The sequence below is a fragment of the Falco biarmicus genome, chromosome 11, assembly GCF_023638135.1.
Source record: "Falco biarmicus isolate bFalBia1 chromosome 11, bFalBia1.pri, whole genome shotgun sequence".
NCBI classification, from domain to species: domain Eukaryota; kingdom Metazoa; phylum Chordata; class Aves; order Falconiformes; family Falconidae; genus Falco; species Falco biarmicus.
Window position 1 is genome coordinate 23,896,390 of NC_079298.1, and position 24,475 is coordinate 23,920,864.

At 38.6% G+C, this 24,475-nt stretch overlaps 1 protein-coding gene across 5 annotated transcripts; it reads left to right on the top strand.

Moving 5' to 3' along the window:
• Positions 1-71: 71 nt before the first annotated feature.
• Positions 72-24,398, top strand: SLC35A3 (solute carrier family 35 member A3). Of its 5 annotated transcripts, XM_056355334.1 has the most exons (9): positions 72-287; positions 9,855-9,975; positions 12,372-12,570; positions 13,467-13,621; positions 13,704-13,826; positions 14,954-15,125; positions 18,312-18,430; positions 18,946-19,079; positions 21,328-24,398. In XM_056355334.1, the coding sequence occupies exons 3-9, from the start codon at positions 12,384-12,386 to the stop codon at positions 21,416-21,418; spliced, it is 981 nt and encodes a 326-aa protein (XP_056211309.1). In that variant the 5' UTR covers positions 72-287; positions 9,855-9,975; positions 12,372-12,383; the 3' UTR covers positions 21,419-24,398. The 5 variants fall into 5 exon arrangements, with proteins under 5 accessions (XP_056211309.1, XP_056211308.1, XP_056211310.1 ...); XM_056355333.1 differs by lacking the exon at positions 9,855-9,975 and having other exon boundaries at positions 74-287; XM_056355335.1 differs by lacking the exons at positions 72-287; positions 9,855-9,975 and adding an exon at positions 8,363-9,322.
• The last annotated feature ends 77 nt before the right edge of the window (positions 24,399-24,475 follow it).

The following is a 24,475-nucleotide window of genomic DNA, read 5'->3' on the forward strand; positions in this document are numbered from 1 at the left end:
CCCGCGGGCCCTGCCCGCCCCGCGCCGCCGTTCCCGGCCCCGCAGCCCTGCCCACCCCCCCCATGAGAGGCGACCCGCCCGCTGCCGGAGCGCCAGGCTGCCGCTGGCCCGGGCCCGTGACGGGCGGGGCGCGCCGGTCGCCGCGGCCCTGGGAACGGAGCGGGCGGGGCCGCGGCTGCAGCCGGAGCCTTTGCGGGACGGGACCGCGGCACCCGGAAACAGCGGGTGGCTGGTGGGAGCCGAGCCGGCAGTGAGGGGCGAGCTGGGCCGCCGGCCGGGTGCTGCAGGTGGGAGGCCCGGGCCGGCAGCGGGAGGAGCGGGGCCGGGGCTGTGGGCGAGGGAAGAGGCCTTTGGTGTGGGAGGGGGAGACGTCTGGGGTTGGCGGGCGTGGAGGGAGGCGAGTCTGTGCGAGCGGGCTGGGGGAGGGCGGTGCGGGGCTGAGGGGATGCTGAGGGGAATGCCCGTGAGTGGAGCGGCCTGGGGCAGAGGGAGGGGCGCGGGTACGGGGCGGGGGGCAGCTCTGAAGTTGGGAAGGGGTTCGGAGCTGGCGAGCGGCTGTGTCATTGCTGCGAAGGTTGTGACTCACTCGCTGGGTTTCTCCTCAGCGCCGGAGCGGCCGGCGCCCTGCTGGGGAGGTGCTGTACCTGGTGTAGTGCTGCACGTGAAGTTAGCAGAAATGCACACTTTATACGTGTTTTCATGGCGTCACGGTTCCGTACAGCGTTTTTGAAATGAGAAATGCTCTAGCAGCGCAAAGCTTATGGATTAAGTCAGAAAACCACAAGGTGCAGAGGTGGTGAATGTAGTAAGGTAGTACGTGTTGTGAAATAGACTGGAAAGTAAAAGATAAAGACCAAAAGGTGCTCCAAGTTGTTTCATTTTATTGAACCCTATAAACTATATTTTAAATTAGAGTGAGGAAGACTGGGATACCAGAGAAAAGATTTTTGAGTGGATTGTGTGGAGAGGACTGAGACTGCTTTCTGCAACGGGGGGATATGTTATTTGGAACATAAAGGACATATGCAATGGACCTGTCAAAAACTGAGTGAGCACCATAGCAGGAAGCTTGTCTGTCATTGTGGCCTCTACACAGGAGGGCTGGGATCAAAGGTAACCCTTGCTTCTCAAAGAATGTTTGTGCAGACTGACAGAAGGGGTTTTGGAATGAACGTGAGGTGATGGACTGCTGCTCCCAAAATCCGTGGGGTTGCCTGTCTCCATAGGCACTGCGCTTGACTCATCTGAACACTTTGTGGACTGAGCTGAGCCTGACCTGTTCAACTCTTCTGTTAGGGCAGGACCTACCCCACAAAAAATGTTGCTGTGTAAATAATTTGCTAGAGTAGACTCTAGGTCTGTGATGTGTGGTTTTCTTTCGTAAAAGAATAAGCAACATTAGATTTCTTTAGAGGCTGCAGGGTGAGTTTGAGAGAGGTGTGATAGTTGTGGGTAAACTGATTTACAATAACCTCTTCCTTTAGAAACTGTAGCTTATGATTTCCTTGCATGTTGTCAGGTGCTGAGAGAGCTTTGAAAATTACAGTTCTGGGAGATAAGGATCCAATGGTTTGGAATGCATGACATTCCGGTTTGTAGAAGTAGAATGCGTAGCAAAAATACTGGTTTTGGGAAAGGCTGTGGTGGTAGTAAGTACAAATTTGCTTTATCTAGAGCAATGTATTGTTAGAAGTGACTCTGTCTTTAACAATCCTACAGGCTGCCTACACAGCCTGATTCCTTATGCTAGTTATGCTGCTGTTTGTCGTAACAAGAAAAAGCCTGGGATCATCTGAACCAGGTACCTAGGGAAATCAAATCACATGTGTCTGCTTAAAACATTTCCAGATTTGGGAGTGTTATGTGAGAGCAACACATACTTGATCTTTGGGATAGGCTTGCTAGATATGGAGTTATTCCTCCCTTATTCTTGAATTGTTTGCCACCTGGGCTTATTCTTCATCAGTTACTTCAGTTTATACTCGTGTGCATGCTGCTCGCACAGGGGCAGTGCTTTCATTGGAACTTAGGAGGCTGCACAGCTGGATCACATCAATAGAGGGTGTCCCTGGAGGGGAGGAGAGACTAAGATCTATACCTCTTAGAATCTAGCATAATAATGTAAGACGGTTAGGAGTTCAGGATTTTCCCATTGAATTTTTGAACATTCTTGTCTTATATTCATACCCCTTCAGTACGCTCTTCAGCTGTTTTATTGGTAGTTACTAGCTTTCTGCAACAAGTGTCTACAGCTTTATTTTCACTGTAGTACCTAGTTTGTGTTACTCTACTCAAACTAGGTCACCTTGACTGGGGTGGTTGCATTGTCTCGAGCACCCAGAATTGATTCATAAATAGTGTGAAGTGAAAGCTGTAGCTGAACCCCAGCTGTGTTCAATGTTCAGTCTTTAAGTACCTTAAGCTCCTTCATCAGCTTGATAATCTGCAGGAGTTGCATTTGGGCAGTGCTTCAGTTCATGGCGTGGCACTCCTGTGTGCTTGAAGAGGTATGGGCATTTGAATGAAAACTGAGAACCAAATACCTCCTTGCTCACAGAATCTGAATGTGACTACTAGGATCTTTCTATACAGTGATCTATACAATGAATGCAGTGTATGTACTATTTGAAAAAGAGAGAGGCAGTTAGGGCAGGTTGTGTCAAATTTCTATGCTGGCAAGCAGAGTTTGGCTTAGGGGCTGTTATGTCAATATAAAACTATTGCGCTACTGTGTACGTAGTTGAAAGCTTCATCTTACAAGAAATACTGGTGTTAGATTTAGCTCAGTGAGGGCCTGAATTTCCTGAACACTGAATATTCATACTCAGTATGTGATTTCTTTAACGTTAATCAAACCAAATTCTCATCAGTCAAAGAAATCTTATCTTTAGGTTCTTAGGGTTGGTGTGAAGGGGGTGGGATGGGCTTAAAGGCTATTTAGCCACAAATTTCACATTTAAGACTCACCGTGCCCAGCTTCTGTCTGATACATAGATTAGAATGGTGATTTTTTCCCCCCCCACAAAAGAAAACAAACACACAACCTTTATGAGGTCATAAAAGAAAGTCAGCAGTGTTACATTCCCTTTCTGCTAGGTTTTCTGTCAACCTGTAAGAAAATCTTACCCGAGTCCCAAGCAGTTTATAGCATTCTCTGAAATTAGATGTTAGTTAATAGGTAATTGCATTGCCTGTGTTAGACTTGGTGGAATTTCCTGGTTGGGTGATAGACTAATGAATGACTGATAAAGCCTCCACTATCCCTGGCAAAAAACTAGGTGTCTGGAGCAAAGCTGAGAAGAAATCATTGGTTGGTCTCTAGCAGTTACAGTTTAATGTGTAACTGCTCTGTGCATAAGTGTACTTCACAGTGCTGAAAAGCCTCTGCATGATTTTAAAAAGGCCAAACGTTGTGGATTAACCCCAGCCATCAACTTAAGCCCCACGCAGCTGCTTGCTTACTCTTCCCTGGTGGGATGAGATTGAGAATCAGAAGGGTAAAAGTAAGAAAACTCATGGGTTGAGATAAAGACAGTTTCATAGGTAAAGTAAAAGCCACGCATGCAAGCAAAGCAAACCAAGGAATTAATTCACTATTTCCCATCGGCAGCCATATCCAGAAAAGCAGGGCTCCATCATGCCTAACAGTTAATTGGGAAGACAAAATGCCATAATTCCGAATATCCCCTCCTTCCCCCAGCTGTATATTCTGAGCATGACATTATACGGTATGCAGTACCCCTTTGGTCAGTTGGGGTCAGTTGTCCCGGTTGTGTCCCCTCCCAAATTCTTGTGCACCCCCAGCCTACTCGCTGGTGGGGTGGTGTGAGAAGCAGGAGAAGCCTTGACTGTAAGCACTGTTCAGCAGTAACTAAACCATCTCTGTATTATTAACACTGTTTTCAGCACAAATCCAAAAGGTAGCCCCATACCAGCTACTACGAAGAAAATTAGCTCTATCCTAGCCAAAGACAGCACACCAAGGTAGGGTCGGGGTATGGAGCTAGATGATGTTGCAGCAGCAAGGTCCACCAGTTTTCTACTGTGTTGTGCGTGATATCCTTGTTATGAAAATATTCTTTGAATGCAGTGATGTTTTTATTTTTCACCAGTTAAGAATTTTTTAAATGTAAATGGAGAAATTGGAAATATTGCCCAAAGGAAAGCTTCACTTGAAAAAATCTTTGTTACTCAGTTTCTCCTGGAAGAGTAAGGAAAAAACTGTGCTAGAGGATTTGCTTTTAATGTGCTTCTGAAGAAGAATACAAGCTCTAAGAAAAACATTACTTATTTTTTCCAAACGGTACTTAATACTTTTTGTATCCAGCAGGAAGAGTGAGTAACAAACTGAAAAGCAAAAGGAAGAGCAAGATAAGTTTTAAAATTAAGTGATTTGCAGTGGTTTATTTGGGAAGTGCCATGTACTTGGGGAGGAACAGCTGACAAGTATAGGTAGCTTATGAGAGGGAACAAAGAGGAAACCTGTATCAAGTATGAGGAAGATGGAAGACATTAATAGTGACATTTTAAAGTGAGAAATACAAGATTTAAAATTATTAGAAATGTTTATAACAAAAAAAAATACACAAACATGAAGGATTACATACTGGGGGGGGGGGGGGGGGGGGGAGAAAGAAATGCATTGTTAAATGATAGCAGTCTGAATTTGGCAGTTAAAATATTTGTATGTACTTAGAATCCTGTTCATAACCCAGTTCAGCAGCCCTAGATTTGGAAAGGCCTGCTCACCCTCAGTACTGTCAGGAATATTTATCATAGAATCATAGAATGTTCTGAGTTGGAAGGGACCGTTAGAGATCATCTAGTTCCAACCCCCCTGCCATGGGCAGGGTATGCATTTGCTAGGTCAGGTTGCTCAAAGCCCTGACCAACCTGACTTTTAACGCTAACAGAGCTTCCCTAACTGCTCTGGGCAGCCTGTTCCAGTGTCTCCCTACCCTCATCATAGACGATTTCTTCCTTACATCCAATCAAAATCTACCCTTTTTTAGTTTAAAACCATTGCCACTTGTCCTGATACTACAGACCCTGGTAAAAAGTCTCTCTCTTTCTTAAAAGCTCTCTTTATGTATTGAATAGGCCTCAATAAGGTGTCCCTGGAGCCACCTTTTCTCCAGTCTGAACAACCCCAACTCTCTCAGCCTTTCTTCACAGGAGAGGTGCTCCATGCCTCTGATCATTTTTATGGCCCTCCTCAGGACCCATTTTAACATGGCCATGTCTGTCTTGTACTGGGGGCCCCAGATCTGGATGTGGTACTCCAGGTGGGGAGTCCCATGAGAGCAGAGTAAAGGGGGAGAATTGCCTCCCTGGACCTGCTGGCCATGTTTCTTTTGATGCAGCCCAGGATATGGTTGGCTTTCTGGGCTGCAAGTGCACATTGCCAACTCCTGTCCAATTTTTCATCCACCAGTACCCCAAGACCTTCTCAGCAGGGCTGCTCTCAATCCATTCATCTCCCAGTCTGTATTGGTATTGGATATTGCCCTGGCCCATGTCCAAGACCTTGCACTTGGCCTTGTTGAACTGTATGAATTTCCTTCCATCCATTTATTTCTATACATAAACTATTTGTTGTATTAGATACTGCTTTTGGTAAAAAGAAGGCTACATTTAGTCCAATATAAAGAAGATTTACGGAACAGAACTTTCCCCTGAGGAATGTAGTTGTGTTATAGAAGGATCATGTTACTTGTGTGTTAGCCAGCTCAGGAAAGAGGGCAGCGTACATGTGAAAGCTTAGAAGGAGTTGTTATAAAAATAGGTACTTCAGGTTCTGTGAGCTAGCTCTCACTCCACCTTCCAATTGTGCTTTTCCTCTCTGTTGCTAGCTTATTGTATTTGTATAGGTGTAGTGTTAGCACTGGATTCACATTTCTATACACATAAAAAACCACAATCCTGTTTCTTTAATCTGCCATCCTGATTTCAAAGCACATGCCCAGGAAGTGTCCAATGTGTTCCACTGGAATGAAATAGTGTACTTTACTTTGCACTCTGTTTTTCCTTCTCTAAGGCAGCCTCAGTCAGTGTTTGTTTTCTGGCAGATCCCAGACACAGAACTTGGTGTACTGTCCCACAAACTGCCTTTTGCAGTTTTAAGAAGCCGGTTGTCTGTTTCTGTTTGGCTTTGTATTTTAACTAATGTTCAAGTGCCTTTTGTTTGGTTAAGCAGTCCTAAACTCATTATTCATAAAATGGAATAAAAGCTAGCAATAGCAATAACTCCTGTACCTTGGCTTTTTACTTTAAAAGACCGTCAAAAGTGAAAGAATTTCACAGCTAGGCTGGAAGGAATGCAATTCACATAATGCCATCACTGTGGAAGATTGGAAGCATAATAGTAATTAATTTTATTTGAAATTTAACTTTCCCTGTGACAGAGTAGGGAGGAGTAAAGAAATGGTTGCCAGTAGAAGTTACTTTTATGTCAAGTTTTTTGCTAAATGGGCAGAAATTAATACAAGCATTAACCCTGTAGCCTGTCGGAAGGGCCTCGTTTCACCATTTTCTGTTACTCTTCATGTATTTATTTTTGATATGGTGCATCCCCAGGCCATCACCTAGGAAGGCCTTTGCTTTTGTGCCTGTGTAGAATCCTAGGCTGTGCCAGTGAGGTGTAAATTGTAGGATGGGAGCCTAAACCAGTGGTAAATTTTATCTTCCCTCTGTCACTTGTTTCTCTCATTTTATCTGAGTGGACTTGTTCTGAAGTTGTGCCAGTGGTAAGTGGGACATGGACGTTGATTTATAGACATCACATCGTGACCATAGGTACCTCAAAACTGTTTTAAGTGACTACTTAATCGTGTCTTACAGTGAGAGGAGCTAAGTACCTGCAACTCATTGACTATAATGTAGCCTGTCACATCTGTTACTTGGTGCTAATTGCATGCGTGACTTTTACTGTGGAGTTCTCAGACATTTTACAGAGAGCGTGTTGTTATTTTCATCTGTGAATTTAACCTGCCTTTTTGTGATGTGAATTACTGAGATTCATTGTTAACCGGGTTTTTGTTGTTGTTGTGTTAGCTACTTTTTGAGATAGTGTTGGGTGCTTAGGGTTTTTTGGATGCTGATTTCTTTTTTTCAAGTTTTCTCGAATATTCTTTTGAAGTTTCAGAAATGTCATTAAAATTAAATTTAATGAATATAATAAAAAGTAAACCAGCTGCAGTGACTGTAAGAAAAGCTTTCTTAGTAATTCAGGCTGAATTAATGAAATATAATGCAGATTACTGGATAGTTTGGGATACTGAAAGAACTTTCAGTATAATTGAGGCAGGAGAAATGCATAGTCAAATAAATGAAATTTGAATCATTTGTGCATGAACTATCATCTTTCTTACTTATAAAATAATATGTGAAAATGTAGGACACCCCAGCCTGAAAACTTCAATGAATCTAAAACATGCTAAACAATTAGATACTTGATGCTAGATGAAGTGGAATCTTAACAGTTTAGTGCTCACTTTATCTTAATATATTTGTGTCAGCATGGTGTGAAATTTTGGGAGTGCCTGGATCTGTGGAATTGCCCCTGCTCTTTTGTTCTTGCAGATGGTTAGGCCATGCTTGCTGGAAGGATCTCCATAATGTGCACTATAACTCCAACCATCTTTGGAAAATGGTGTCAAGACAGTCTCTAGTCTCTTGATTTTAACTAAGGAGTATTTTTAAATAAATAAGTCACTTTTCATTCTAGACCTCTCTTTTTTTTTAGTGTTTTAGATACCTCAAAGCAAAGTAATCCTGTCAGATTTTGAGACCTCTTGCAAACTCAAGAATAGAATAAATTAATAAACTAATCCTTAGTTTTGCACAAGATTCTGTAACTGTAGATATTTAGCAGCTGAGAAGCTCAGAAGTTTATACCATCAGATCTTTAAAAGACAAAATCTTAAGGTTAAGAAAAGTCCTGTAATCATCATCTTGTTGCTCATGTAGTAAATCCTGATTAATATTAGTGAGTTTTGTTAAAAATGGGTAGAGGAAAATAAATATATGTGGTACATCTGCTGTTCATTAAGTTAAATTGATTATGTTCCCTTTGACCTAATGTAGTTCATCTGCAAATGTTAGAATTTACCAGTATTTTAAGAGGGAAAGTGTGGGGCTGATATAAAAGTAAAATGTAAAGTATGAAATTTTAGCCTGTGGTGGATTAATTACTAAGGAAGATGAAAATCAACAAATTGTTCATTTTGTCTGAATGAATATTATGAAATGGAAATAAGTGATTTCCCACTTTGTCTGTTCAAAGAAGGAAGCAGATTATTTTTATTTTGCAGACTTTGCAGAGTATGATGCTTTGAGCTGAAGGTATTATTCCCTGTATAGATTGTTTGTTTTGTTTTCTGAGTCTGTAAAACCTTTCCAGTGTCCTCTTCATTTCTACTTTTTAGGGGAACAACTCTTCACATTGTAGCCATCTGCATGTTACCTACCTGTGTGTACTTAAGTCGAATGTTACATGACCATAAATACCGTCTTGGCTTACTGCATGTTGACTTAATGTACAGACCTGGCTTTAACCTCTTCCCCTGCCTTCCATATTGCTGGCTGTAGGGTGTGTCTACATGGTATACTGGATAAACTCCATAGAAATTATTTACTTTCTTTCCTAGACAAACGAAAGAACAATGAGCCTAGTCACAGAGGTAACGGATGTGCTAGGCTACATTACAGTCACCGACTTGCAGGCACTTAGCACCTCTCACTGGAAGATACAGTTCAAAAGTCACCAAGTTAATGTGACCACTCACAATTCCAGTCTGAATTAGCAAACCTGAATCAGGCTTTTGGAACAGACCCATCCTGCAGAGTACTGAGTAGTCTGTCCAAAGCTCAGTAAAAAAATTTTAAGCCTGATGGTAACTCTGTAGAGGAAATGCATTGGGAACTTTCGTTTCATTATGGGTTTAAGATGATCAAAGTGCGGGCTGTTACTGAAGACAGTTGTTCATTTAGTATGTGACTGCACGGTCTATTGCCATGAGGGTAGCAGGAACTTATGGCTAGAGGAGACTGATTACACCTCTGGTAGTAATCTGTAAATCGAAACCTGCTGTGAAACTGCAGCTGAAGACAGTTCAACTGTGTGAAGTTCAGTATTTGGCTCCTTTTCCGGATCCATCCCCCAGTTTGCACAGTTGTATGAACTGGTATGCAGCTCTCTTAAAAGGAAGGAAGAGGGGCCAGAAGAGGTGATAAGATACTGTGTGTGCTCAGCAGAGGGTGGTTATTTTGTTGGCATACATAGTTTCAGGACTCTAGTTCCTGCTCCGTGAACCAACTATTTGTAAGTACACCACGAAACTTTACACACTTGTTCTCTACAAGCCTGTCTTGCTGACCGCTGACAGGACAACTTTTAACAAATATCCTTATTTTGGCTATCACACTGGATACTTGAAGTCCATTTTGTGTGAATTTTGGAAACTCTGAAACTGCTTTAGTGAATTATGGTAAATAAATGTTTCCTGCGTATTTTTGAGACACATTTTTGGGGGAAAGTTCCCTTTTTTTACCATGATTACTAATGAAAACAAGACTGTAGTTCAAGATAATATTGTGGTATGTATTCCTTCTGGCTTTGCTGATGGGCTTATTAAAGTCTTGTGCTTGTTGGTATGTTTTCATGCTGAATGCTTTGATACTTGCTCATAAACAAGGTATTGGTGATTTACTTTTAAAATTACAGTTTAAGCTGCTTAGTAAATAGATGGTTGTACTTCAGCAAGAAATTAATGTGAATGTTATTTTCTGATATTGTGCCCTATTTTAAAGGTTAAGGAATTTTGAATGTTTGTAAAACCTTTGTCACTTCACAGGCTCCCAGAATGCAGAAATTTGGGTTCAAGTTCAGGAGAGATGTTGTGTTCCCATTATCTGTATTTTGTTCAGAAGCGTTTTGAAAACTGAAAACCAGAAAGTTTAAAAACTTATTTATCTGTAAGTGTGCTTGCATGAAATTTAGTGTTGTTCATTTTAGCAATAGATTGCTCTTTGTGTTTTCAGATTGTCAGGTCTCCATACTAAAAAATGAGGTAGATGGAAAAGGTGGAAGAAATGGTTTGTGCAAGTTGGCTTACATGAATGTGCATTTTGAAATATTAGTTTTTTCCAGTACCTAGGCAGACCTTTCTATGTTGTTCAGTTTTGTATTTTCTCTCAGTGGATTAGGTTTTTTTTCTTTGCCTTCTGCTCCCTCTATCTTGTCTATGCTGGTGGTATTTCTCCAGAGAGTATGTTCTCTGACCTTGCATGTCCCCTCTTCATCCCTACATGGGAACTGTTCTTCTGTTTCTACTCTTTGTTCTCACCTGTAGCAAATCTATTGTTCAAATTTGTTCCTCTTTGACAAACCGATCTTCTCCATTTTGTTGTTGGGGATGCGTAATTCCACAGTTAACATCCTTATGTGAAGGGTTATTATTCCACCAGAACCTGTGGAAAAAATTAGCAAATCTTGAATGTGGTCTGCAGCTTTCTTCTGCTTTGTTCTTTACGTTTGTCTGATTTATATAAATAAAGTGCAGTTGCATCTTTATTATTTGTTTCTTCAGCAAGCTAAATGAGATCATAGGTCATTCAAAAGATTCTTCTGTTAAGATTCCTTAAAGGAATCCTTGTGTATTTCTTCCTCAGTTTCTGACTCCTGATATCTTTTTCTTCCTCCTTTGCCAATATGCTTTTACAGATATTTTTACAGCCATATGAATCTTGAGGTAAACAATTTTGTTTTGTAGGATACAAGTATGTACTTCATCTCTCTGTGGCTGTTGGCAATTCATACTTGTTTGCAGGTTACTGCAATGTCTCTGGAGAATCCATGCCATATAGGTATTAATTTGACTTTGTATACTTGACCGGAAAAAAAAAAAATCTATTAACGCTTAGAGGCAAGATAAAGACAAGTCAAAAATGTTTGAATAGCACAGCTCTCCAGATCTCTGAAAAAATAGTAATGAAAGGTGTTATGAAATGCATCTTGGGTGAGAGAAATGCAGTCAGCAGGAAACAGCTTCAGTTTGAGCTGCAAATATTTAGAGGTAGCAGCACATCCTTCAGCACTGTGTACAAAACTAGGTAGTTAATGCGTCAAAAATCGTGTGCCTGTAGGTGTAAAACATGCATAGGGGCAGCTGTGGCATATGTATCCATAAGCATAGACTGCTTATGCCATCTCTAGACTTCTAAAAGTGAGAACCGCTCTGTTGTCTAGACTTGTTACTGGTTTTCTTTCACTTGAAGACGTACTTGTTAACTTTTAATTACTGATTTGATTTTATTTTGGCATTGTAGAACACTGCTTTTTTTTTAATACATGGGCAGTGAAGGCAGTAGTTGTTATTTTTTTATAGAAAGCATTAATTTCTGTGCATATGGATGTATAATAGCAGTGATGCATTTTTAAATTTCCTTGTAATGTATTTTGCTTGCAAAATGAGAATTGCTTTCTCTGTTAGTCTCCTACACTGAATTAATGCTTTAATTAGTGACAAAAGGCAAAGCTTGGTGAAATTTCATGGTAGGGATGAGGATGATACACCTTTACAGTGAGGTTTGTGAGAGTCAGTGCGGCATGAGGAAGTAGGTGCAGTCACCTAGTCATCTGTATTCAACTAATTTTTTTCTGAGCAGGATAATCAGCAGGACATGTTTAGTGCTGTCCCCCCTGCAGCTCCTCCATCCCATGTCTTCCTATCCCACCCTGCTTTCCGACAACTCTCCTTTTCCTTCAGTGTCAGGCACGCATCTCATTTTCATTTACAGCAGCCCAACCATCAGCCTGTCTTGTGCTGGAGCTGTGTCAGCTGGCAAGGCAGAGACTGCAACCTGAAAAACTTTGGACAGGTGGAAGAACAGGAAGATCTCCTCATGCTGGGAATAGCTCATTGCAGCCAGGGTAGTGGGCATTCTGCAGTACCACAGCGTGGGGCTTTTTTGCTTTGAAAATACCTTCTGAGCCTTCTCATGCATAAGGAAATACATCATTGGTTTAACTTGGGAGATTTCTTCTGTGAAACCAGTTATCGGAAAGCTAATTGCCAGTTGGTAGTCCTTTATTATTATTACAGATAAGATATACTTCATTTCTCTATTAGTTATCATTTCTCCTAATATTCTGATATGCCTCCCTGTTTGTAATCATGTATTTGAAAAACATTTTTCAAGTGTTAATCTCCTTTTTCATTCTAAATATTGGATTAGGTTTGTCGTTTTCCATTGGCTGAACTCCCTGCATAACTTTTTTTAATATGCTGATTCCCAAGTGAAACATCTACCTGCAATATCACCTTCTAAGCCTGGGTTTCGAAGTTGTTTGGTTTTTTTTTCTGTTTCAGAAAAGTCAAGAAATGTCTACCAATTTAAAATACCTTTCCCTGGGCATCCTGGTTTTCCAAACCACAAGTTTAGTCTTGACCATGCGTTATTCTCGGACACTGAAAGAAGAAGGACCTCGTTACTTATCCTCTACTGCAGTAGTTATTGCTGAACTTCTGAAGATTTTGGCCTGCGTTCTATTGGTCTACAAAGACAGCAGTATGTGTCAAATCTTGCACCAAGTAATTTTCCTAATCAATATGCTGTATTGTAGTGGCAACTGCAAAGCAGCCATGTGAGTACAGGCATACAACAAAGCTTTTTCCTTCTCCTCATGTAAGAAATAGTCTTGGAAGGACCTAATCATACTTCACTCCTCAACACATGATACAAGATATTGTGCATTTGTTGAAGAGAGTTCTCTTTAAAGAATGGGGATACTGAGGAATGCAAGGATAAATTTTCTACTAACAGCCTGAAGCTTGTGTTTGCTCAGGCATTTTAATGAATTTATATGTAGAAGTAGGAAAAAATGAAAAGCTTTTAAGTGTTCAAAGCATGAATGATAATTTAGAAGACTATAATAAACAGCAGATGTAGAAGTGAGGAATCAGTTTCATTATTACAGGAAGAAGCACAGTTTTAAGCTCAAAAAAGTATAATCAGATTTACTTTAGTTCTGATTTTGTAAATTTTATACTGAATTTATCCAGTTCCTTGACATATAGGTTTGATCTTCAATGGCTTAAAAATGTCATTGTATATCATAAATATTGATGACTCTGTAGGCTCTAAATGTGCACTTTTTAGGTGATGCTCTTTAATATGTCATCTTCAAATATTGATGTCTTTCGATAAATTTTACCTAAATTATTTTGAATAATTGTTCTATTTCTGATATTCCAGGCTATAGGAAGACACTTTGCAGCCTTTTTTTCCTTGCATATATGAGGCTCATGAAGGTCTTGATTGGTAGCAGTGATAGCTGTAAAAAGGGGGCAACAGTCTTTAAGAACAGAACATTGCTATCTCCTCCTTTTCTCTTTTTTTTTTTTTTTTTCTTCCCTACTCTCCTTTTAGTGAATGTCTATTTCTTTTATTGTTTCTTTGGGTAGAGTGCAATTTACGGACTCTGAACAGAGTGCTACATGATGAAATCCTTAATAAGCCCATGGAAACTCTTAAACTTGCTATTCCTTCAGGAATATATACTCTTCAAAATAACTTGCTGTATGTAGCATTGTCAAACCTAGATGCAGCCACATACCAGGTACTGTGCATTTGAATTTCTCTGTGAGTTTCAAATAAACCCTATAAATTATGTGGTAGTAACTGTTTCTGGGTTCTTCTAGGTTACATATCAACTGAAAATTCTTACAACAGCGTTGTTTTCTGTGTCCATGTTGAGCAAGAAACTGGGTGTGTACCAGTGGCTTTCATTAGTAATATTGATGACAGGAGTGGCATTTGTGCAGGTAAATATTTAACAGGTAGTTTGTATTTGTTTAATGTGTTTACTCAAGGAACATGGATTTCTATACTGATTTTACAGCTTTCAGATTGTACCAGCTGTACACGAGCACCAGCATATGGTCAGGAACTATGAATCACAACTGGCCAGGGCTAGAGGACACCAGAAATGGTTCAAAGGCAGAAGATGACACGTCTTTTGTGCCCCAGTGCTCTACTGTAGAATGTGACAGGGCATGTGGAGCAACCTGCAAATAACAGCGATAGCAGTATTTATCAGCACACTTCTTCAGACATCAGGGATCCATAGGTGTTCTGTGCCACCACAGTCCTGCTGCTTGTCTTGTGATATGGTTGCAGCATGGCAAATTTACTTAAACTTTTTCAGGAGGCAAACTTGGCCTCTGTTCTAAATAGTGCAGGTACAGGGGTTTGTAGTTTTCAGAAGTTAGGATCATGGGATAAGAGATTATTCTAAGAATTTTTAGCAGATTTGAGTACATCTTAGAAATATATTTTTTTTTTAACGTAAGGATTTTAGGTTTTGTAGAATTTTAATAATTAAAAATGAGAGCAAAACATTCTGGCAGTAATTAACAGACTCGTCAGTATGCTTTTGTCTATCGCATTGCATTTATTTTGTTAGCATTAGATATATTGCAGGATTTAGCTTCATAAATTTCAGCTTGTTTTAGTTGTCTGCATAATCACTGAAGAGGGGCACATGCAAAAGAAAATTAACCCCGTCTTAAAGACAGCTGGTGTTGGTGTAAGTGGTTTTCTAACTGTGCTTGTACTTGTAACTAACTGTCAGGTGTAAAAAGTCGGTAACTGTGAATGGCCATGATAAGTCATGCTGGGATTCAGAAACAGTTCCAGCTTATAAAAAATAAATCCTGGACCTGCTTAAGTTGATAGGTATCCTCCCAGTTCAGGCACAATTTTAATCCTTACAAATATGTAGCAAGAATATTTGCAGTCTTTTAAAAGTATTTATGGTGCAAAATAGAAAACTTTACAAGCATGTAATTGTGTTTAGTAACATACTGTTGCTAGAAAACAAATGTGCATTTTATAGATGTTCATGACTTGATTTTATCGGTGAATTTTGTATAACTGTTTTTACATCCAGTGGCCTTCAGACTCTCAAGCAACAGCTGCTAAGGAACATTCAGCAGGATCTCAGTTTGTAGGCCTGGTCGCAGTTCTGATAGCGTGCTTTTCTAGTGGATTTGCTGGGGTTTATTTTGAGAAAATTTTAAAGGAAACTAAGCAGTCTGTGTGGATCAGAAACATTCAGCTTGGTAAGTTTAATACTAGTCATCTCTTAGAGACACTACGTTTTGAAGAATTAAGATAAAAATGCAAAATATATATAAAAAAATAAAAAAATATCACCAATGTTTTAGTATTCTGCATAAATGTACTTCTAAAACCAAGAGCAGAAATCTGCTAGGTAGAATTTTAGCAGTTGCTTTCTGATCTCAGCCTAGTTCTTGATTTAACTTAAACAGTCTCTGTTAAGTTTGTACACAATCTGTCGGTTGAATTGGTATTTAGGATTTTCTAAAGAGTGTTACCTTATGCAGGATTCTGTGTATCCCCTGTGTTTACAAATTACTGTCTTTTGTGCTAATTCATAAGATCTGATAAATGAAAAAGGTATTCCCTTTTCCTTTTTTCCCCCCTCTTTTTTTAGAAAATATAGGAACCTTAAAACAAAATATGTTTCTAAGTCAATGTCTTGAGATGTTTTAAAATTAACTTTTTTTTTCTCCTGTGTCTGGATAGGCAGTTTTTATTGGTTGGCACTTTTAATACAAAAAAAACCTGCTTTGTTCGTGAATAAAGTTGAGATAATTAATTATTATTATTTCAGTACAAAGGTCAGTTTGTTTTAGTTGTCTGTATAACCACTGGAGAGGGGCATACACAAAAACCAGTTCATCTTAACTATGATAATGCCCTTACCTATTACGCACTTATCAGTAAGAGAATACCTTCTATTTCCAAAGTAGTTCTGGGTCTTCTAGACCCTAGATATTGATGGTGACAGAGTTGATCCATTTTCCTGAATGAGTTTTCCCTTGCTTCAAAGCAGTCTTGTCCAGTTTATAGGGTTGGAAATGGACATCAGCAATATCTTTCTGTTCCAGTTTTGCAACAGAAACAAAACTTATTGTTGGAGTTGCCCTTCTTTCTCTAAAGGGATCCTTCTAGTCTTCACATGTAGACAATAATTATTTATTGCATATTTCAATAAATGCTTTCAACAGAATTTGAACTTCCCAGCACCTTAGAACAGATTCTTGATCAAATCTACAGTACTGTAGAATTAAGTCATGAGGATGATTTCGGCGCTGTGGACTGAGTCTGGTAGAATGTAATGAAGTCCCATAAAAAAAAGAGATGTTGTTTTTTTGTAATTAGATAGTTGGTCAAAAATTGGTATGGTCAAAAATGTCTGAAGACAAGCAATGTTTTTTCCTTTCTTTTCCTGTTGGTGTGTTTTAATTAGAAATGGTTTCACTTAAAAATGCAGAACTGCATTTGGTTGTATTTTAGTATTTTTACATGTCCATAATGTTTTGAAACTTGAGGATAGAGAAGGGGATCAAACCCTGTACTTACTATCTGCTAGTATTTGTTGAAATTGTGTATATTAAAACTAGGTTTTCCTGAACAAGGTGAAGGGGATACAACAGGAAAGGTTATGTTGGGGAATTTTGGAGGCAGAGAATGGTGGGTAGCTGGGGCTGGATCCAAAATTTAAGGTAGGATTTGGCACTCTGGTTAGAGCTACAATGTAAAATCCATTGCGAAGGAAAGCTGATTATTATTACTCTCAATTTCCATACTAGAAGCACTTTGGTGGGCAACGATGCAGATATCTGAAACAATTTCCAATTAAAACATTCATAATTTTTGAAAAATCAGTGATCGCTTCCAAAACATTCTTGAGATTTTTCTACATTGTGCAGAAGAATGTATGAAAACAAATGAGTTTGCTGGTTTGATAGTTGGCTTGATCGTATATTGAATATTCCAGTAATTGCTTTGTGAAAACAGTGAGATCAGTATAGCCTGCATCTAAACACAAACTGTTCCAAGGTAATGAATGACTAGGACTGTGCTATATGAAGACATAAATGTCTGATAACAGTAGTGAGAATCTAATCACCTGATTTACTCATATATTTATTTATTGTCAGTAAGCTTAATTTGCCTCTATACAAAAAATCAGTAGAGTATGTTTTCAGTTCAAAAATGAAGGGGTTTTTTTTTTCATGTTTTCTGATACAGCTTTTGGAAAATATTTAAAACATCACAATTTCAAAAATACATTACTGTATCCTTTCTGCAAGTGCAAGATAGTTGCCCACTTAAGACATTGTATCATTCAGGAGCAAGTCAGTCATAATCAAGAGCTTTGAAATAGAGCTTTTCTTAAAACACAGACAACAAAAAATGTGTATCCAACCTGATTTTCATCATCATATCCATAGAGAATTATTAGAACTGTAGAAAAAATTGGAAAATATATTTGCATAATTGTTGAAAAATCAGTTTTAAATGCATACTAGTATCATATTAGGGATGTATGAATAGTTGATTGTATTTATTTTAGCAGATCAATTGGAAAATAGAAGTAATTGGTTTAATCTGAATGAAACCTGATTTTTTAATCGTGTCTACAAAAAGAATTCTTTCTTGTCAAACAGAAGGTTTTATTTTGTTCAAAACGATGCCACTCTTTTCAGATGCAAAGAAATGTGGTGAAAATACAGGTAATCTTTTCATAGAAAAGGAATGGAAAAAATGTTTCCCCCTTTCCTGCTCAGGACTGGAGCCTGCATCAGTCACAGAGGAGGTGCTTGCATTACTTCCATGCCTGAAGGGGATGAGGAAAAGTTTCCCGTTCCATAGAAGAACACTATACTCACCAAATCCCGAACTCGTTAATCTCATGTCATTTTCTTCTGACATTAATTCTCTACTAGTAAACATTCATTGGAATTGAGACTGGTTCAGAAGAATCCCACTTCTAAGATCCTTGTCTGAATTGGTGAACTGCCAAGTTCTGCTGTTGCTATGTCAGAGACCAGTTCCTCCACTGAATGTTGTCCCTGTTTTCCTCTCCAGGTTATAGTGTGACTTCAGCCTTCGGTCACGATTAGTTTCAGGAGAACTGAAATTGTGTTTAAGTGAACTTTGCTGTAGGCCGTAAACAAAAATCACCCCATCCCAGTAGAAAGCAATGGAAGATCAGTATGTATGAATATCCTAACAGAAACAGACAAAACTTGTTATAAGTGTGGAAAAGGACTTTTAAAAGAGAAATCTTTCTGAACTGATTTGCATTTGAACATGGTGGTATTGCAAGTGGTAGTCCTATTTTAAAATCAGAAATATGCGAGCAGTCCTTGAGGACAAGGAACCTGTTTGCATGTTTTTCACCTGAAGTTTTTAAATCAATCTTGTACTTTCAGGATTTTTTGGTAGCATATTTGGACTGATGGGTGTATACATTTATGATGGAGAACAACTGTCAAAGAATGGATTTTTTCAAGGATACAATAAACTTACTTGGGTAGTTGTTGTTCTGCAGGTGAGATACCTTGTATCACGTGTTTCTGTGAAGGCACTTGGGATTTACTCTTTTGTAAATGACTGGGGAAACTAATGGGTGTCATTGAAGCTACTGAGAATTCTATAGTCAAAAGTGTGATCTATCGCTATCAGAGTAAACCTCTAAATAAAAATCTGCAAAGTATATAGAAAGTATATGACTAAGTATTGTGCAACATAAAAGCGTGCAAGCGTTATTTCTTTTGCAATGTTAAAAAAAAAAATTATATATGTGTCCTTCCTCCTGTGGCTAAAAATGTATAGTACAAGTGTTGCCACTAATTTAATAATGGTAATATGATCAGCAAATTCTTTAATGAGGAAAGAACAATAACTCCAATATTATTTATGTTCAACAGTAACATCCATAACAGAAAATAAATGCAATGCTCCTAAACATAGACAAAAGCTTTTCCTAAAGTAAAAGCATGTTGTTAAAATAGACGCCCTCAGTGGAATGACCAGATTGCAAATCCAAACCTCAATATTTTTCAGGCACTTGGAGGGCTGGTAATTGCTGCTGTTATAAAATATGCGGACAACATTTTAAAGGGATTCGCAACTTCTCTCTCTATTATACTGTCAACATTGATCTCCTATTTCTGGCTGCAAGATTTTGTCCCTACAAGGTAAGAATTACTTTGCATGTATGCTGGAATTAAAAAAAAAAAAAAAGTTGAAAACATAATGCTTACCAGGTGAAACTGCAAAAGTAAATTAAAAAACCCCAACATTCCAAGCAGCACTTTCAGAATGTTTAGATAGAGCTTGCAGATAAAAGTTTAGTTTCATAACATACCATTTTTTCAGTATAGTTGGGCAAGATTAAGTTTTCTGTGAGGTGTACATACACACACACACACAGGTGAGGAATAACTGAATCTGATGTCTTGGCCTTTGACAAACCACTGACACAAACCTGGCAGGCTGTTTTAGTTCGCTGCCCCTTTCTCTTCTTTCCCTCCCCGTGCCCAGCAGTGCCCCACAGCAGCCAGTCTGCACACGGCTGGCTCCGGGGCAGTGTCCTGGCACGGGACTGGCCTCCTGCCTCCTCCTCAGCCTCCTCCTGGACAGGGCTTCCACGAGCCATCGCACTGCAGGAGGAGTTATGGCTGAACCATGATAGCAGTGGTAACCTTTCTATACCGGTTTTCAACCAGTCTCAAAACATTCTCTAAAAGAGCTAGCGGCAGTCACACACATGTGAAAGTTGCGCTGCAGCAATTAGTTGCTTCAGGACACCCAGAAGCCCAAAGGCAATATTTATTAGTGAAAGCGCGCATCCAAGGGTGAGAGAAAAATGCTTGCTGTGTGCTTCTAGGCACAGCGCACTGTGTCGTCATGTTCTGTGAATCGGATCTTAGTAGTGCTGTGCGCTGCAGGTTTTGTTCTGAACAGAGCTTGTCTTGGCAGTGCACGTTAATGTATGGACTATAGAAGTGAAATTCCAGCTTTCAGATACATTAATAGGATTTTTCTTAGAATGAACCTACACTCCTCACATATGTTACACGTACTTATAGCGTAAAAATATTTTGAAGAATATTTTTATATTCTTCAATGTATTGAATTGAATACAATTATATATAAAAATTGTATCAGATATGAAAATTGTATCTGATACAAAGAAACATCTTTTAATCTAAAAGCAGTATTTGCAATATTAGCAGGACTTCGCTTAAACGCTCAAAAAAAAGGAAGTGTAACAACTGTTTAGGCTTAAGAAGTGGAGGACATTGAACTTGAATTATGAGTAGCCCTGTACTTGTCCTATTAAAACAAATTTATGAAGTGGTTTAAGAATTTCTGTATGCTGAAATGGAAAATTAATAAGTAACTTACTGGCTTCTGCAAACATGGTGAAAATGGAAACAGTGGTAAATAATTAAACGAGATGGAGCTAACTAGCAGCATGTTGAACTTGAAGCCATCTCATTTAATAGAACTTGATTAACTTGACTTAATCAATCTTTAGTACCTTGCTTATGCCAACTGAATTTATTTGAACTGAAACTGCATAATTGTTTCTGTCACTTCAACAAACACTTTTGATTGGGATAATAGATGTAAAGTACTTAAGTGCTTGAATGTGTTACAGTGGATCGTGTCCAGAAATAGGCTAACTGTATTCTCTGAAGGATTATCCTGACATGCGCCACAGTTTTTTTAGCATTTGGTACAGAAGATCAAATTGTCAACATTGTCATGTCTTTATGACAAGGTTCTCTTTCTAAAATGTGTACTGATTGTCTGTTGGCTTTGGATATTTTGTTTCAGACTTGTAACTATAAAAACAACTTGAAAGGCCCATATGTCACAATACAAAAGATGCCTGTATTATCTTTTCCTTACATAAATCTTTATGTATCTGCCAAAAATCAGATTATACTGATTTGCAAACTGGTTCTTGGGCAGCAGTAATTTGTTTTGACATAAGTTTTGGACTTCAAAGTGAACACAACTCTGACAACGTGATGCTTGTAAGATGTTGAAAGTGGCTGGGTAACCACGGTAGTTGCATTTCTTTAGCTTCTGCTTGCATTTCGCACAGAGCTTTAGGCAAGAGAAAAAAGAAAAAAAAAGATTGATTTGATAAGTTTTGACAATTATTCCATGAAACTATAACTTTCATTTTCAGAATAGGTCAGTATGATACAATACTTTTGGCTGTAAGTTTCTTATTTTGATTTCTTCCTGCATCCTTCTATAATACATATGCTCAAATTATTTTGTTCTTCATAAATCGGATGAATATAGTTTATCTTTGTGTGTTCCCACAGGAAAAATTTCCTTTCTTTAATTGTATTACGTAAATAAAATTGCATCAACTAAAATGAGCTTTTTTTTTTCCCCCCACCCCATCTCTATTCTATTCAGCGTCTTTTTCTTCGGAGCCGTCCTTGTAATAGCAGCTACTTTCCTATACGGTTATGATCCCAAACCTGCAGGAAATCCCATTAAGGCATAGCAGACTTCCTCATCAACCTGCTTCTCAAGATCATGCGTTGGGGGCCTTGCTAACAATGGCATGTGGAAGGTGTCATTGTGCGCTGCAAGGAAAGGATTACTACCCTGAACCTATTGAAGAAATGCTTATGAGTAGTTTTGACCAGCCAGAGGGGTTAAAGGTGGATGATGATACTGTCTGTAACTGATTTAAAAAACAAAACAAACAAACAAAAAAAAAAAAGCGGGGAATGCCCAGTGCAACTTGCTAATAAAAACTTGAAAGGAACAAAAAGTTTCCAAGAAACTGCAATTAGGAATGTTTACAGCTTTGACTGGGATTGCATCAAAAAAATTTACTGTATTGACTGCTGCAGAAGTATATCCTATGCACTCTTTAAAAGAGCACATGACAACATTGTCAGATTGTATGTTTTTGCAATTTGACTATATTTAATATTGGTAAATATGTTTTTAACTGTCTATTTACATGAAGTCAGCTGAATACACATCGTAGTTCTGAAGTGATGGTTCTAATTATGTATTCCTTATTAAAACTGTGAAGATTGAAGTATGATTGAAAGACACTTTCACAATATCAAATATTTTTATATTTTGAGGGCTGTTTTAATAACAGAAATCTGTTATTAAAGTATATTATAATTCTGTTGCTTATATAAAACTGTTGTATGAATGTTAACATTCTCACCTAAGTACAGAAAGGGAGAAATTCAGAGTGAAAGCTGGAAATCTGTGTTGATACTCCAACCTTCATCAGGGTAGCCTGTAGTTTTCCAACAGATACACTAACTCTGTGAACACAGGCTGGTGGTTGCTGCACTAACCTGCTACTAAGAGTAGAGTTATGATGGAGTGCTTGCTCAGATGTAATGTCCATTCTTTTTATTTTTATTGATTACAGATCAACTTTTTGGTAGAACCCTTAAAGTAGTTTTTATGCTTTAGGTATCCTCTGAGGGTTTTTTTAATCACAACTTGAAAAAAAAAAAAAAAAGGAAAAAAAAAGCCCATAATAAACATTTTAAATGCATTATTGTTGTCTGTAACAGCTCCATCTGGAGCTATTATGGTATATCATCTGTATACTGTACTGTACTTGATTACAGAGGTGTTTTTTAAATAAGTGTTGTTTACTCATGAACTCTCCAAGGCTTTTTCAGTACATTTCTATGTAATGGCTTACTTAGAGATTGTTTTTTATTATTTTTACTGTTTTGTTCTGGGAGTCCTTGAGCCAACAGACCAAAATGGGTTCTCTGGAGCTATTCAGTCTAGTAGTGGAATCACTTTAATAGGAAACATAATGAAAAAGTAATTAATTGTGCAATAGGTAAATATAAAAGCATGCTGTTCTTCTGACTTAAACCAAAAAAAAAAAACCAACTTCACAAAGAAACCTAGGTGCAATTAGAACTTTGATCAGTTAGACTGTTAAGAACACTTCACTTGTTGAAGTATTTGCATATAGGCAGAAACACCAAAAAAAGAAATGCCAGAACTTACAAACAAAAAAAGCTGTCTTGTTTTCAGGGGACCTATTCACAATAGATATTAATGTAGAGTGACGACTTATCCACGTGTTACACTTGTAAAGGTACACATTTATACAAAAACACATTGGTAGTCCCTTACCTGTAGAATGGCAAGTGGTAAAAATGTACAGGTTTTTTTTCCCCCACATTACGCACTTTCTCGCTTCTGTTTTGTGCTAGTGAACACGTTTTTAAGAGAGAAGCGGTTTAAAATGTTTACTGACATACCTCATCCTCTTTTCTACGTTTTAGTGGTGGATTGACAAGGAGAATCTGTAAGAGTGCTCTGAGATATTTTTTTTAATGATGTAAGTGGAAAAGAAAAAATTCCACTTACATCAGCCAAATAAAAATAGTGTTTTCCTTCTGTTGGCAATGACAGGGATATCAACGTTTTGTTTATTTATTGCATCAGAGCAAGGCATTAAAGAAATTTCAGAGTTAACGCAAAGGGCTTGCTAAGCATTGTGAACTGTGAATCTATGCCAGCATGCCATAACTGCAGAAGCTGTGCTACTTGCTAGTCAAAACAATCTCGTACTACCCTTAAATTGGCATTCGCTGTTAATATTGAATGTTTTACCTATAACACTTAATGTGGCAAAATCTTTGAAAAATTACCTTTACTCATTTCGCCACTGAAATACAACGTGAGGTAAGATGTATGCTTGGAACGGCGGCTCGCAGCATCGCTTAGTGTAGAACGGGGAATGCATGACTGAAATGATTGAGATGTGTTGGTAGTAATACCTGAATTGGGGTTTAGCCTGCGCGATAATGCTTCGGATTCCGTGAATGCCAGTAGTGGAAATGTTCAGGTGATGTTATCGGTTACTTCCTTGAGGAATTTCTCCAAAAAACATAAGCAGCAGATTGCACAGGAAGGGACCAAATAGGCCAAATAAAACTCCAGCAATGTGGTGAGTGTTACGTGTAACCCAGTTTTAATATTTCAGGTGCACCTGTCAATATTTGTTAATAAGGATTAGTTTAAAGGAAAGAACAGGAATGTGTGCTCTTTGCTTTTGAATAGGATGTCATACAGCTCTGGAAAACAATGTATCTACTATGCTAAGGAACAGTAACTCCTGTCCATAGCGCAGTGACATGCTCTTCCCTGCTTTCAGTTGACGGTTCCCTTATGTTTTTCAGTAGCAGGATAGAACTCTTTGTACGCTGGTTGCTGTAAAGGAAATAGAAATTTGCATTTTTAGCTGTCTTTCCTTAGCCCTTGAACAGGAGAAGGAAGGATTCTTGTCTGAAGCTCTTCAGGCTGAAAAGCATTATTCTAGAGAGAGGGAAGACAGCATGCCTTTCTTAAGAACAGAAGGGATTTGAGGAGGGTTTACTGATTTCTGAAACCTTTGCAATCTGAGAGCATATGCACGTTTTCACACTGAGATACTGTTGTATCTGGATTTTAAAAATTAAAAAAAAAACAAACAAAAACCCAAGCTGTTTTAAGTCTATAACTCATTAACTAACCAAAGAAGCATAGCTAGCACAGAGCATTGGGGAGTAGGTAG

Coding starts and splice junctions, on each gene's coding strand:
- SLC35A3 (XM_056355332.1), top strand. CDS start 9,553: ATGATTACTAATGAAAACAAGACTGTAGTTCAAGATAATATTGTG. Junction 13,622..13,703: donor TAGATGCAGCCACATACCAG/GTACTGTGCATT, acceptor GGGTTCTTCTAG/GTTACATATCAACTGAAAAT. Junction 15,126..18,311: donor GATCAGAAACATTCAGCTTG/GTAAGTTTAATA, acceptor TTGTACTTTCAG/GATTTTTTGGTAGCATATTT.